Here is a 15374-nt window from a genome sequence, read left to right on the forward strand (position 1 = left end):
TAGTTATGTAACTTTGGTGTTAGGTAAGGCTGGGGCTACAGAACTTTGTAAGGCATGTGTAGATCCTATCCACTTTTAAAGTAGACAGCACTGTTGGGTGCTTTTTTTAACAAATGGGAGTAAGTATCCATGTGCATGTGTGTGCATACATGTTTTGTTGTGGACAGTGGGAATCGTAATGGGCATTGGTGCTTATGGTTTTCATGTCTGTGGCTGTGTTAATGTAAAAAAATCTAGACTGTTGGGGTTACACATCTGGGTTATGTGTCCAGTAATGGGTGCTCTATATATAACCTAGAGAGGCAGAAAGGAAGACACCTGTGTAGCATCTGTATCAGCTGAATGGTGGGTTCTTTGGTTTATAATTTTACATTAGATGGAGGAGAACCAACTTGCTCTCTCCTTTTGGTAAATTAGTTATAAGAGTTATCCAGTGCTTTCACCCAGAAAAGACATCTACAAGCTTCACTGTTCTAATTCTGGGCCAAATTCTGACTCAGTTCTGCTAGGAAGAAATCCCACTTCCCTAAAACTGCACTAGTGTGAACCTTGAGTTTAACAGAATGAAGACTATAGTCCTCAAAATCACTGATCCCCAAGAGTTTCCAGAAATGTAGGTCAATATAAAAATCTTATTAGAAACTTACTTTGCATAGCATCTTTCATGCCAATATATTAAAAATTAAATAACACAGGCAGTAAGATAAATCCTAGAAGAAATTGCTGAGAAGCACAAGGAAGAAAAGAGAGGTTTCCCAAATAGAGGTGCAGGCTCCAAGAAACTCTGGTAACACCAGGAGGTCCCCAAACTAATCTATGATTCCTTGTAATACAGGTATCTTAGAGTCTGTTGCCAGAGATTTCTTCAACAGTGAAGTGACAATGGAAATTCTTAATCAAAGTGAAGACAGGGAGCGCACTGGGAAAAAGGAGCATGTGGTCTTTCTTGTTCTGCAGAAGCTTAAAAGACCAGAGAGAAAGACAAGAGAAGAAACAAATATGGAAAGTGGCAACTCACCTAACAGTAACAAGGTGCAATAATAGATTTACAGAAAGGAGGGAGATTACTTATAATTTTCTGGGTCAGCCTGTTTTCTTTTAATGTGCAAGCAATATCTGAGAGAAAACAAGCCATGTGTTCTCCCTGTCACTGTAGAGTTGGATTGGATTGATGATGGGGTTTGTCCAATTATCCTTTACCTTGTGTCTTGCAAAGTCAATTAGATTAAAGGAAAATAAGGGCAAAACAACTGTATTTGGTTCAGGTGTAAATGATTACATGAGGTGAAGGGCTCTAGGAAATTAGCTTGCAGAACTCTAGATAAGTTCTTGATTAAGCTGAATAACCACAAAGAAAATAATAACTAAAAATTGTTATATTTGAGAAAAGCATGTGGTCAGGTCATTGGAAGAGTGCCATTATCCATATGCATAATGAAACAAAGTGATGGTTCCATGTGCAACCTTAACTTTGTCATTTCCTGTCTTTACATACTTAAGTTTCAACATTATTGCTGTCCTATTGTAATGTATTTAAATGGCCTATCCATCTGAATCATGTCATACTCACACACACAAACACTCTCTCATCTTAGACGGCTTTCTTCTCTGAGGCACAAGATGTAGTCTTTCAGCAAATGAAGAACTGCTCTGCTTTGTCATGTCACCTTAAAAAGAAATCCCCCTGGGACATTGTGCGAAGTGTTGTGAAATTTAGGAAAGGTGAGTGCATGTCTTCCTAACCTCAGCTATGGTGATCATAATGAGATATGGGTCTCAGCTGTGTGGACAAACAGACACCTTCCCAGGAGGGGAACAGCTTGCTGGAAATAAATACTGGAGGCAGTAAAACACTCCAGATGATGTTATTGATTTATGTAGGGATTGCAGAGTTTGGACTGGGGGAAGGAGAGAGAGAGATTCTTGTTTAAATATGATCAGACCATTATTTGCCCTTTTAATAGATCTTCATTATCACTGATGTAGCTTGTTGCATTGGCTTATACACTCTGAAAAATTATTTATTTTGCAGGCCATTTTTCCACTTTATTTTATTTAGATTATTTTTAAAATTTTAGAGTGACAAAGGACTAGACACTCAGAAGACTGATAACAGCATGTGGAGCCTTTGACCTGTAGGTGTGTTTGTATAGTCAGTATAAAATGGTCCCAACCCTTTGACCAGTGAAATGGCCACACCACAAAAAAGAGAGCACAGAAGGCAGGTGGTGTCACCACTGAGGCCAGTGACTAAGCTGAATAGGAAGAATGAATGATCTTCTCTTTATAACAGTGGTCTTTCCTGGGCCAAGCTGAGATCTTGTTACGTATTGCTCTTGCCAATGCTACACAAATTCTGTGGATCAAGAGAGGACTTCATTTTTAATGGCTGTGAATCCGGCACCTTGTAGACTGTCATAGTTTCATAGTTGGTAGGGTCGGAAGGGACCTGAGCTGATCATCAAGTCTGACCCCCTGCCATGGGCAGGAAAGATTACCTGGGTCAAATGACCCCGGCAAGGTGTCTATCTAGCCTCCTCTTAAAGACCCCCAGGGTAGGAGGGAGCACCAATTCCCTTGGAAGTTGGTTCCAGATCCTAGCCGCCTGACTGTGAAGTAGTGCCTCCTGATGTCTAGCCTGAATCTACTCTCTGTCAGCTTATGGCTGTTATTCCTTGTTACTCCCAGAAGTGCTTGGGGGACCAGGGACTCTCCCATTGCCTGCTGGTCTCCCTTTGCCAGTTTATAGATGGCCAGCAGGTCCCCCCTCAGCCTTTTCTTGTGGAGGCTGAACAGGTTCAGGTCCCGTAGCCTCTCCTCATAGGGCCTGCCCTGCTGCTCCCAATCATGTGAGTGGCCCTCCTCTGGACCCTCTCCATGTTGTCCACATCCCTCTTGAAGTGCGGCGCCCAGAACTGGAACTGTCCAAATGCATAAGCATTAACAAAATTGTGAATGGATTTATTGTTCATGTCAGTGAGGCATTAATACTGCTTTAACCAGGCACAGTCTGGGGAACTACTATACATGGTTTCCATTTACAGCTTAGCCAACATAATTTTCTGCCCCATAATACCTTCACCTTCCAGTGTAGGAACTCTCCAAAGCTAACACAGCTACTTTGTGTAGCAGTTTTTCAAATATGCGCAGATGTTAACTAAGGATGAAACTACCAAGCTTATTCTACTTTATAACCAGGGTTGGAAGAGGTGAAAGGCCAGCATGCCAATTAACTCCCCACTTCATTCCTAGATGTGATACAGTTACACACATTTGTGAGAATCTGTTTGGGTACATTTTTGCGCTCTTTCATTGGCAATGAGAAAAATATGCAATTATTCATGCTTTCTGTCCTCCATGGGGTTGTAATAGCAAATGGAATCCCATCTAGTTACTGCTGTTATGGTCCCACCAAGTGCACAGTTGATAATGCTCCTCTGTGCTACCCAGTACTTTTGTGATGAAAATATGCCATCTCAAAAGTTACTGAGGTAGCCGTCAGCATTACACAATGCTGCTTTGTATAGCAACAGTAGTGCTATTTACATTACAGTGGTCATAGACTTGTTCTGTCAGCATTTTCTGTTTTTATGAGTTTAATATATTGCCCATAAAACTCTACTGTGGCCAAAACTTTGGCATGAGTGTGTCAATTTGATAGCATTTGTTTAAATTGGGGAAATTAAAATTCATGTGGTCATTGTACACTTGTAAGTGACCATAAGGTTCTGCCTTGGTTCAGGGACTAGCCTACTCTCAAACAGTCTCTGGTTTCCTATTTCCAGGCAGATGGTTTTATGGTTCTTCCCTGCTGCACCTTTTTTTAGCCTCTTCTTACTATCTTTACATTTGCTGGTGATGAGGCTAAATTTCTGCACCTTGCTATGGAGACCAAAAATTAAGTTCAGTTTACTTCAAATAAATGTTCAAAACCTCCTCATTACATTGTGCTCCTCCCAGAATCAAAGCAGATTAGAGAGAGTTTAAAAGTTTGTGATGGAAGTATTTGATGAAATACAGCTTTTTGATAATGTTGCATTGAAATCTTTGGAGTTTTGCTGAAAATCTGAAAAAAATATTGTTTTTTCCACAAAAAAATGCAAATCATTCCATTAAACATGGAATGGAAAATCTGTGTTTTTCAAGGCTTTTTATCACAAAAATAAAATGCAGGGGGTTTTTGATTGACTTGAACTCTGTGAAAATGGGGTGGTGTGGGTCACGTTGAAATGCAATGAGAGTGATGCCCTGTCTCACTTGTGCCTTCCAAAGTCTTCCCTTTAATCCTTACTGCAGTGATTTTCAACCAGGGTGTCACAGCACCCTGGGGTACCTTGAAATCCTCTCAAGGTTGGCACACAGTGTTAGCACTGTTAGATGTACAAACATGATTTACAAGATAAACCCAGATATTTCAAATAAAAAAAATCAAATTATTAAAAATATTGCAACCTATTGTGGTCTTTTTGACTCCTTTGCAATAAAAAAAAGGCTCTATTTTTGTGTAGTCAAAAAAAGAGTTGGCATTTTTCAAGCGGTGCCTTAAATCTGACAAGGGTTGCATTGATTCGAAAAAGGTTGAGAACCACTGCCTTATTGCATGTTTTTTTCCCCCAGGAAACCTGTTATCAACTTTTGAACCCATTTATCCACAGAGGCTTTGGGTAGAAGAGAGAACATTCTGCAATGCTTTTCCTTTCCACATTGTGTTTGATGAAGCAGTAAGAAAGCCTTCTTAGTTTATACCTTGTAGCTAAAGATGCTATGGCAAAGAGTAGACATGGAAGACTGGATCTTTAGCTGGTGTATACTCCATTGGCTCTGCTGAATGGGATGGAGTACAAGCCTTTTACAAGAGCCAGAGACCTGTGTTTTCTCTCACTACGTTGGAAACTGTAGGGCATCACCCTTTTTGTCTTAATAATAATAGAGCGTCACCTTTTTTGTCCATGGGGCTTTCTAGCCTGGAAAAGCGCAGGCTCAGGGGTGATCTGATGGCCACCTATAAGTTTATCGGGGTGACCACCAGGATCTGGGGGAACGTTTGTTCACCAGAGCGCCCCAAGGGATGACGAGGTCGAATGGTTATAAACTACTGTGAGACCGTTTCAGGCGGCACATAAGGAAGAATTTCTTTACTGTCCGAGCCCCCAAGGTCTGGAACAGCCTGCCATCAGAGGTGGTTCAAGCACCTACATTGAACACCTTCAAGAGCAAATTGGATGCTTATCTTGCTGGGATCCTATGCCCCAGCTGACTTCCTGCCCTTCGGGCGGGGGGCTGGACTCGATGATCTTCCGAGGTCCCTTCCAGCCCTAATGTCTATGAAATCTATGAAATATTTATACCAGTGTGACTAAAAGTAGAAATGAAAAACATCTCACTCTGCACAGTCAGGTCTAGTCCACACTACAAAGCTTTGCAGGCAGAACTTTGAGTATATCTATGCTGAGTTTCCGTGCAGTGGTAGAACCTTCCCTACTGTCGGCAGAGTTGTTTTTCCTTTGCCAAAGCTTGCTGCTGCCTGGGAATTGGCTGAAGACACACCTAGATGTACATACAGGAACAGAGATGTGTACATGCCTCCTTCTGGCTGCTTTGCTACCTTCATCAGCTGGTGTCTTCCCAGGGCTCACTTCAGGCTCTGGCAGCACACCTGCCAGGCAGAGCTGCCAGAAGTGCATGGATGTGCACATGCCCTAGTGATGTGCTAGTGGTGGTTTGCCAGCTACCAGAACTTCTCCCACTAGAACCAAGTGAGTACTTGGCTTCAATGTTCCCAGTGGGCAGCGGTTTTCCAGTACTTTAGGGGCACCCTGCGCTGTTTTTTACTACCTCACTATTCCCTCCCCATTAGCTGTGAATGTAGAACTGCTTTACTTAAACTGAGTTGAATTGTACTTAAATTGCATCATGTTACTCCAATACAATTAGGACTGAGGTTCACAAGAATACTTTAGAGCAGAACTGCATTCATTTGTCTGTCTCACTAACTTTGCCCTATACTGGCAACTGTGGAGGTGACAGGCCACCATCTCTTTCAGTGTCTTAGGGTCCTGGCAGCCTGAAGTCTCTATCCCGTCCTTGAACCCATTGCAAGTTGCTTTCTTTTGAGTGGGATCTATTCCCCTTTGCCCAGAGGCATGTATTTGCTGGAAGCTCAGACTGCATTTCTGATGCCTTGGCCAGTCTTCCTTAAGATACCAACAGTGATAGGAGCCTCTTTCGAAATAGGGAAAGTGAATAAGACTAGACACATGTTTATGCAATCCAGAATTGTAAATGACCAACTCTTTGTCTCACACACAGTAGCATTATTTTCTCTTGGATTTGAAAGATGTTTCTCTAACCCTTGTTTATAACTTTCCTCCTTGTCTTTAGCTACGGATCAAGCAGGCAGGTACAAATATTCAAAAGTATGTACCAGGCCTACAGATATCAGGGACCCGATTAAACAAGCACTTCACCATAGTCCATCCACAAATTACTTTCACCATTGTCAGCATCAGGAAGTTTATCAACAGCCAGTTTGTCCTCAAGGCATGCAGAGAAATGTTGCCTGAACTATGGAGAAACCAGACCAGCCTGAAACTCAGAGGTACCAACAAATAGGTGCTTTTTAGTGCTGTCTGTGTGTAGTGAAGAACAAGTGACAAGCTTGAAGGAGGCTGAATTTCCTTAAATATTTCTTTTGCATTGAAGAAACTGGATTATTCTTTCCACTAATTGTTAGACCAAGGCTTACCAAATATAGACCAACCCTTATGGCAAGTTTATCTTGTAGACCACATGCTGCTCAGTTAAAATGCTAGTTGTCATTGTGTGAGACTTTCAAATGCATTCAGCATTTCCCTAACACTTAGAGTTTTACCATTGACTTCAATGGAAGTTAAGCTAACACTGGGAACTATTGATAACCCTTCCTTGTATGCTTATTTGTTATTAGACTGGGTCCTGCTGGTTTTTTTTAGTGGCATCCAGGTTATTATTCCCATGAAGTGTCTGGATGACTAGAAGAATCCCAGCAGGAGGAATTTGCTTCATTGAAACAGTCAGCTTTCCACGGACAGCAGCAACTGCTGTGCTGGCCATCCGTGTTCCACACTCCACGTCTTGTGAGTTTTTCAGTGGGAGCTCACATTCACTATGTTTTTAGACACGCCCATCTCTTGTATGAAGTTCAAATATTGTTTTTTTCACAGATATGCGGTGGTCTGTGCCTGCTGTGTATGCCAGACCATCTTTAGTCTTAAAAAATGCCAAATACTTCTGGATTCATCCCAAGGTGTGTGGGGTACAGTAGTATTTATTGTACCTGAAGAAAATAAGCACATTTATGTTGGTTTTATCTCAGACTAATATATAGGTTGGAAAGACTTTCTGATCAGGGAACCTGCACGGCAGCATATTTGTAAGAGTGAATGTGTTGGTGTTAACACTTTTACGTATTTCTATTTGAAGGACAAATGATCTGGATGGAGTCCTTGCAGTGCATGATGTACCTGTGTTCACCCAAGCTCCGCAGTTTAGAAGAGCTGGAGGAACAAAAAATGCACCTTTCTGATATTGCACAGCATGACACAACTAGGGACCTCATTCTACTGAACCAGCAGCGCCTGGCAGAGATAGAGCTGTCCAACCAGCTGGAGAGAAAGAAGGAAGAGCTCAGGATCCTTTCAAAAAACTTAGAGGCTGAAAAGAAGAAAACAGAAACCTTGCTATACGCCATGCTGCCGAAACACGTGGCCAATCGGCTCAAGGAGGGTAAAAAGGTGGAGGCAGGTACTGGCTTTTCATTATGATTCATACTTTTGCAGTTCTCCCAATGTGGCTGGCCATAAAAACTTTTCAGTTTCCTTTATAAGTGATGATTATCAGAGCATTCCTCTTTCTCAATACTGGGGAAGAACACATAGGTATTCTGCAAATATCACTAAAATATTAGCCAGTCACAAAGATAACATAACATCATGAAGTTCTTTAAAGGTAAATCCTATTATGAATCAGTACTGGGGCTGACTTACTGTGGCAGGGCACCTTTGGGTGCCTGCCAATTTAAGGGAAGAGGCAGGCAGCTATCAGGTGCCTGATGAGGGCAGCCATTTTGGACAAGCCATATAAAGGCTGCAGTTGCCTGCGGCTGGAGGAGGCAGAAACATTGTCTAGCTGAGCTGCAGAAGGAAAATCCTTGGCAGGAGCTTATGGGGATGGTTTGGAGGCTCCTGGTCCTGAGCATGACCTAAAACTACCCTGCTGGGGAAGAATGACCTGGTGGGGCTCCTGGTGGCGCAGGAGTCTCCAGGAAATGCCAGGCCAGTAACCTCCCTGGTGAAAGATGAGGAGGGGTGCCTTAACCCCAGCCCCCCACCTTTGGGTGGGCTTTGGAGGCAGCTGGGGAAGTGGTGGGGGCCAGGTATGCCCACTTGTAGGCACCTGAGCCCAGCAGGGATACGAGGTCCTGGAGACCCCAGAGGAGGTAGTATGGAGAGCATTGGGAGGCCCCGCACAGAGTAGGGCTGAAGTGCGAGTAGGCCTGAAGGACAGCTCAAGGGGTGTGCTGAGTAGGGCCAAATGGGAATAAATTTGAAGGACAGCGCAAGGGCCAGCCCCATGAGAAATTGTGCCGGGCGAGAGGCTTGGGGCAAAATTATCCCAGGGTTTGGCATAAGGCTGACCCACATAGAGTAGGGGAACTTGCAGCAACCAAAGGGGCTGCGTGGCAAGGCCAGTATGAGCGTAGTAAAGCCTGATGGCCCAAGAGGGGTCGCTCAAGGAGGAGCAGGGCAGTTGAGTGTGGCAGAGGCCCTGGTGAGAGATGGGGGGGAGTGGAAAAGGCCTCCTGTGACAGGGGAGGTGGTGTGAATGTGTGTGTGTGTGGAGCCCAATTTTGGACTCAGTTTGCTCTGGTGTCAGACTGGGAGTAATATTAATCTGGATGCCATCTGTGAAGCATGGGCAGTGGTGTAAGGGAGGTCGGAGCCACAGATAGCACCCCCTGGCATCGGGGCAGCAATGGGCAGTCTCCCGCATGTACCATCTGTATATGGTAACAACAAAGTCATGGCAGGTGGGATCGGGTGGATTGCCCCATAGAGACAGGTGGGCGGGCCATTGTGAGACCTGGCCCTGAGAGCTGCCACTTGTCATGCTTTCCATGAAGGCAAGGACCAGGTACAGACATTAGTTTTACTGGTATAAGTGATTGGAAACTGGTCTATACCTGTAACAGAACAGAAATTTGGCGTACATACATTGGCTTAAAAATGGTGGAACCCGGTCTAAGATTTCCTCTGCCCACACAAAGAGTGAATGCGTGATCTGTTTGCTACCGATCTAAACTACGCCACTTACAGAAAACTCTGCAACTTGGATCAATTCCACCTCAGGCTTTTTGAACATCTGTGCCTATCCAAAATTAGTACTTGTAGACTGTTTCTAATCTGAAGACTACTAAAACAAGGAAGGTTGATTTAATAAAGTTCCATTTAGCACAGCACTTCAAAGATGCTTAAATTCTGAACTCCTGGTCAAACACTCACAGTTGTGAGCTCAAAATACATTTCCTCACTTCTCCCATCAGACAGACATCAAATATAACTCCTAACCCAGCAGTGTGATAAGGGGGTCCAAGTGGGACACTAGCCCCAGCTCCTGACTATGAGTGGGTGCCAGAATACCCCCTGGGAGTCTTTGCAATGGCAAGTGCAGCCTTGTGCTACCAGGCCACATAGGAGCTAGACAGGCCTACTGATGTATCTGGAGGGCAGGGTGCAAGTGGGACAAATAGAATGGCAGCCCCCCAGGGGAGTCTCTGCCACAGCAGACACAGCCCTTTTCCCAGTAGCAAATCTGGGGGTAGATAGAGTGAACAGGGCACCAGGGGCAGTTCCCAGGGAACCCGTGTTAAGAGACTGCTGCAGCTGAAGCTGACACTGCTACAGCAGCAGCGGCAGCAGTAGTAGCTGCCTTCAGTGTGTGGAGAGCTGGGGGAAAATAAGACTTAATTCCTCCTTCCCTCACCTCCAATTCAGTCTCCAGTGGTTGCCATATCCCCCACTCACCCTCCCTGTGCAGTGAAGGAGCTCACGCCACCCCTGTCCTAACATCGAGCTTCTGACTCCTCAGCTCACAGGCACATGTTAAATGTGAGCATCTGAGCTTCAAACTGTGACTGTGAAAAACGGTGGGCATGAAATTCAAGTTACTCTTAAAAAAATATGTGCCTTCAATTCTGTTCTGAAAAAGGAATACTTGGGGAGGGGGCAGGGAGTTGTAAAAGACCCTCCAGCTCCAGTTGTGCAGCCTTAACGTGAGGATTTTTCTGAGGTATTTGCCTTTCACTACCGGTTCCTGGGAAAGGAGTAAACCCTTTTTTGTCAAATCCCATCTAAAGAGTTACATGGAATTTGTCAACCGACCAAATTAAAAAGAGAAAACAAGTGGTTAAAATTCTCCCAATTTTGACCACATGCCTTTAAATATTAAAAGTTATTCTGGCATTCCAGAGGCATCTACAGAATGTAAGGGATTACACCCCATAGAAAAAGCAATATAACTTGGTACTTAACTCTCTCAGGTTTCTTTGAGAAAGCCAGCTTCTGTAGTCTAAAGCCCTTATTCAAAGCCCATTGAAGTATAAGAAAAACTGCTGGGTGACTGAGATCCTAAATTAGTCAATAGGATTTAGTTCAGTAAATGACAAAAATCTGTTGTCAACCTTTATCAAATATCTGATTTCTCCCTTAGGGGAATTTAATTCATGCACAGTACTCTTCAGTGATGTAGTGACTTTTACAAATATCTGTGCTGCCTGTGAGCCCATTCAAATAGTGAACATGCTGAATTCAATGTATTCAAAGTTTGATCGATTAACCAATGTTCATGAGGTTTATAAGGTAAGCATTCCTACTATTTGTCTTCTGGAAGAGTAATGATATTCACTGTCATTTTGGTTCTCATGCTTGCATTTAGTCCTTTATTCACATTTTTGCCTTATTAAAAAAAAAAATTCTTGGTAGCTACAACAAAGTGAACCCCTATGAATATTTAAGATAATGGATTTTTATCCAGTGAAAGAGAATGGGGTGCAATCATCATCCCATATAACATTCAACATTTTAGGATAAGGATTTTGCAACTTACCTATATTCCAGCCACACCATAAGGATTCACGAAGTAAGAGTTTGCTTTTGAAGAACTTGGAAAATATATAAAACAAGCCACAAGGGCTGTGTCTAGATGAGTGTGGATGTGTGGTATGTGGCGCCACAGACCTGTCTGCAGCGCCATACACCACACATGCAGGCATTCCCCATGCTACCTTGTGGCGGGGGAGGAAGGGAAGGTTGACCCCAGAAGATCCCAAGGTAAAAAAACCTGCACCTTAAAAAAGCAGGGCAGTGTTTGTGGCAGCAGCACATGCCACCCAAAGTGGAGCCTGGCCTGCCCGAGGCGTTCTCCAGCTGCTGGCCAGGCTCCCAGCTGCAGGAACACCATGGCTGCACCTCCCTGAGGTGCCCAGAACCACAGGTAAGGCTGCTAGGACTAGCAAAGTTGCTGGCCCCAACCTCCCCTACCCCACCCAAGGTAACCTGCCAAGTGCTAGAGGGCATGTGGCACAAGCGTTTCCAGGGAACAAGAAGCAGCAGCGCAAGGTGTGCCACTGCTTCTTGTCACCAGGGAAACAAAGGTGTGTGCTTGTGTGGACATGGCCAAGGAGTTCACTCAGTCACGTCCTAGATCCATGCTTGGGTCTGTCATATGTTCCATACTTCAATGGAAGATAAAAGCATTTAGCCGCTCATGATATTGGACTTCTGGTTTATGTTCTGTGGTCCATTGAAATCAATGGGGTTTTTCCCATAGATTTCAGTGGTTTTCTGACCAAGCCCCTAATGATTACAGCATTTTCCCATTGTTCCCATTTTCCCATTGTTTCAGGTTGAAACAATAGGCGATGCATACATGGTGGTTGGAGGAGTCCCCATACCTGTTGCCAGTCATGCAGAAAGAGTGGCCAATTTTGCCCTAGGTATGCAAATTGCTGCCAGAGAAGTCATGAATCCAGTCACTGGAGATCCTATTCAGGTAGGGAACAGCTGAAATCACTGTCTGATATAAGATACTACACTTGGGCCTTGATTCAACAAAGCACATGACCATACACTTAGCTTTAAGCAAGAACTCAAGTCTTACTGAAAGCAATGAAACTGAAACATGTGCTTAAGGGAAAGTATGCATTTAAGTGCTTTCCTGAATCTGCCCATCAGGATTCAATCTTGCAAGTGCCAAAACTCTCATCTAGAATTCAGCAGAGTATTTAGGCATCCATTTAACTTCAACTGTGTAAGCAGGCCCACTGACAACTTACAGGAGTGAGTACTTAGGGATCTATTCGATTGCTGGCATCTGTGTCCATGGATAATTAGCAAGTTACTTAATGACTCCTGCATAAGTTAAAAAAATGACTCCATGATTTATTCCAACATTGCTTCTCTTCTGTCTGAGCTGTTTAACAAGGACCAGGGCTGGGACTTGTTTCTGCTTGTTGAGCAAGAGGAAGTAATTTTACAAATCACCGCTGCATTAGTATTAAAATGCATTATTAACTACTAGCTAAAAGGATGACAGACTTCAAGGTATTAGAAAATGCACACGAGGTAATAGTGCACTGTAAAGAATAATTCAGAACTTCTTCTAGCACCACAGTTTGCTGTTGGTATTTTTTCTGGAATTAATTTACCCTAAGACAGTGGGAAACACTTTTATCCTATGCCAATTGGTGGCTGGACAAGGCATGATGTATTTCATGACTGGGTATCTGCCATGGTAACTGTATGGTGGACTGCTAAGAAGGGTCCAGAAGCATGAGTTTCAGCCTAACTCCAGACTGGTGCCAAAGACTGTCCCTGGAGGACAAGGATAACCAAGCCATAAATGTGTACTTGGTCATTCAGGCTGAAAAGTCCGAGGCTGCTGGATGTGATGCTGGCCACATCAAATCTTTTGTGTGCCACTGGAGACTGAAACCATTGTGCCTTTACCATGCTAGTCCAGTGGGATACTAGGCTCAGGTGGACCTTTGATCCTATGACCTTGTCTGATATACTGAAGTTAAGTCTGTTCTGAGATGTTGATGCAACTTCTGGTAGTCAGTAGGCTAGTGCCCTTTGCACAGAGTGAATATCTTCCTGACTTAATTACATCTGTTCTCTGATGCAAGAGAATCTTGTTCTTTACAAACCAGAAACGCTCTAAGAAACAAGTGCCTTTTCCTGTAGTCACTAGTTAAACACCTATTACAGTAGTATGTTATCAGTATGTTTCCATTGATGGGGGTTGTGCCGCTCCCATGAAATCAGAAAGAGTTGTGCCCACTTCATGCCCAGTTGGGACTTATCTCATTACCTATCTATCAATGTTGTAAGCAGGGCCAGAGATAGAAATGCAATATACAGAAAACACCAGAACATTCAGCCAGTCCTCCTTTCATTTCCCCATTTGGGTGAATTGTAATATCAGCTCCATTTTCTGGAAACCGGTAAGATAATCTCTTGGTATGACCTTGAATAGCAGTTTCCAAAATGCACTACAGGTTATCTCTGATGATCAGTTCTAGTGCACAAACTGTTGCTTAGATGCTGCTCAGTACCCTTCAATGGAGTGGTGGATAGGGAAGGGCAGCTGACTGTTATTGATAGTCAGAATGAGGAGCCAATCCAATTTTCCAAACTTCCTGTTGTATTTATACTAACAGATCAGAGTCGGGATCCACACAGGACCTGTATTAGCTGGCGTAGTTGGTGAAAAGATGCCCAGGTACTGCTTGTTTGGAGATACTGTCAACACAGCTTCTCGCATGGAAAGTCATGGACTTCCTAATAAAATCCACCTCAGTCCAACAGCATTCAGGTAGAATAAAAATGTTAAATAAGGAGAGTCTGTTCTGCTTGTGCCAGGGCTGTCCAACTGGCAGTCCACGGACCTTGGCAGCCATCTCTCCATTTGCCATGTGGGGGGTTGTGTGCCACTGCCAGCAGGCAGGCAGGCTGTGGGCTACCAGCACCACTGCAGCCTATGCAATGGAGAGGCCATGGGGCCACCCCTTCAGTGCACAATCTGAGGAGTGCGTACCTCAGAGATTGCACTCAGGTGCCACAGGCAGCCCCTGACCTCTCCAAAATTGAACAGCCCAGGCTTATGCTATCGGGACACAAATAGTTAACTACTTTGGCTGAGACCCAGGATAGACACAGAGCCCTGATCTGAAGCTTACACTTAAGCTGGCAATTTTTTGAGATAGAAAAGCATGCATGATACAGTTTCATTTTTACACTTGTTAATAATTTGAAAACACTTCACCAGGGGATATGCTTTCTTACAGTGTGCTTCAAAATTCACACAGGCACTCATTGCTCCAGGAGGATCCAGAAAAAAATGCCTGTTTGCAAGCACATAAGACTTTATTGTTGCAGACAGTCAGAGCTTTGCAAGGAGATGTGCACCCCCAGCTAGGGGTGCATTGTCAGACTAAAGCAACAAGCAGTGCTGAGTGGAAGGACTGTTATGCAGATCTAGGAGAAACTGTAGTTGTTACACTATTTTGCAGAGGCGTATGGTGTGCAAACTCTATTATTATGTACAGGAACTTGCATAAAGAACTATCTACAGCAAAGAAATATCAGACTTCTTACTGCCCTTGCAAGGGTTTCAGACCTAGCCTCCTGCTCCCCTCCACCAGACTGTCCTGTGGGAGTGCTCTACATTCCAGGAGAGCTCACTTTGTGCCACATCAGCTGCTCATTTCTGTATTTGGCCTTCTTTTCTGGTCAAATGTCTGCCCCCTTTCTGATGGCATGGCCTTGCCTGTGATGCTGTTTAAAAAAATTGACGGCAGTACACTTGGTCCATATGTATACTCTTACTCCACAGTAAGGGCACATACATACATCTGGGGTGGTTAGGGGGATGTTAGATCATGTTAAAAATGGCCATCTGATCTTACATAGTTCACGTAGGTGCAGACCTTACACTTAGATCCCTAGTTAGTTCAGTCTAAGTGCAGACTGTACAGAAGTTCCAGGAAGGCTAGATTGGCCTAAAAATGATGGACCTGATCTAAGATAACCCTACCTCTGAGGTAGTCTAACTTACTTCAGGTTGGGCATTTTTAGACTGATCTAACCATCGCTAACTTCTATACAGTTCCCAAACAATATTTTCCTACTGGCCCCCTCTCCCAGCCCCCTGGCCCAGCCAGTCCCAGCTCCACACCCCAAGCCCGCCAAACCCCCCATCCCACAAACTGCTCCCGGCACCAATTTCATCAGTGTTCACCAATGCTGGGAGCTGAGTGAGTAAGTCCTGGGGCAGGG

General features: G+C 44.0%; 1 protein-coding gene across 1 annotated transcript in view; it reads left to right on the top strand.

The window, feature by feature from the left end:
- The window catches only part of LOC109302242 (guanylate cyclase soluble subunit beta-2-like), a 60479-nt gene that overhangs the window by 25700 nt on the left and 19405 nt on the right, over positions 1 to 15374 (top strand). The window contains exons 8-15 of the mRNA XM_019523804.1: positions 836 to 1032; positions 1596 to 1722; positions 4618 to 4721; positions 6382 to 6598; positions 7462 to 7782; positions 10747 to 10895; positions 11941 to 12087; positions 13757 to 13911. Coding sequence (XP_019379349.1) covers positions 836 to 1032; positions 1596 to 1722; positions 4618 to 4721; positions 6382 to 6598; positions 7462 to 7782; positions 10747 to 10895; positions 11941 to 12087; positions 13757 to 13911 — 1417 coding nt within the window. The remainder of the gene's footprint in view (positions 1 to 835; positions 1033 to 1595; positions 1723 to 4617; positions 4722 to 6381; positions 6599 to 7461; positions 7783 to 10746; positions 10896 to 11940; positions 12088 to 13756; positions 13912 to 15374) is intronic.

The sequence above is a fragment of the Gavialis gangeticus genome, unplaced genomic scaffold, assembly GCF_001723915.1.
Source record: "Gavialis gangeticus isolate Ggan-Ray unplaced genomic scaffold, GavGan_comp1, whole genome shotgun sequence".
Taxonomy (NCBI): domain Eukaryota; kingdom Metazoa; phylum Chordata; order Crocodylia; family Gavialidae; genus Gavialis; species Gavialis gangeticus.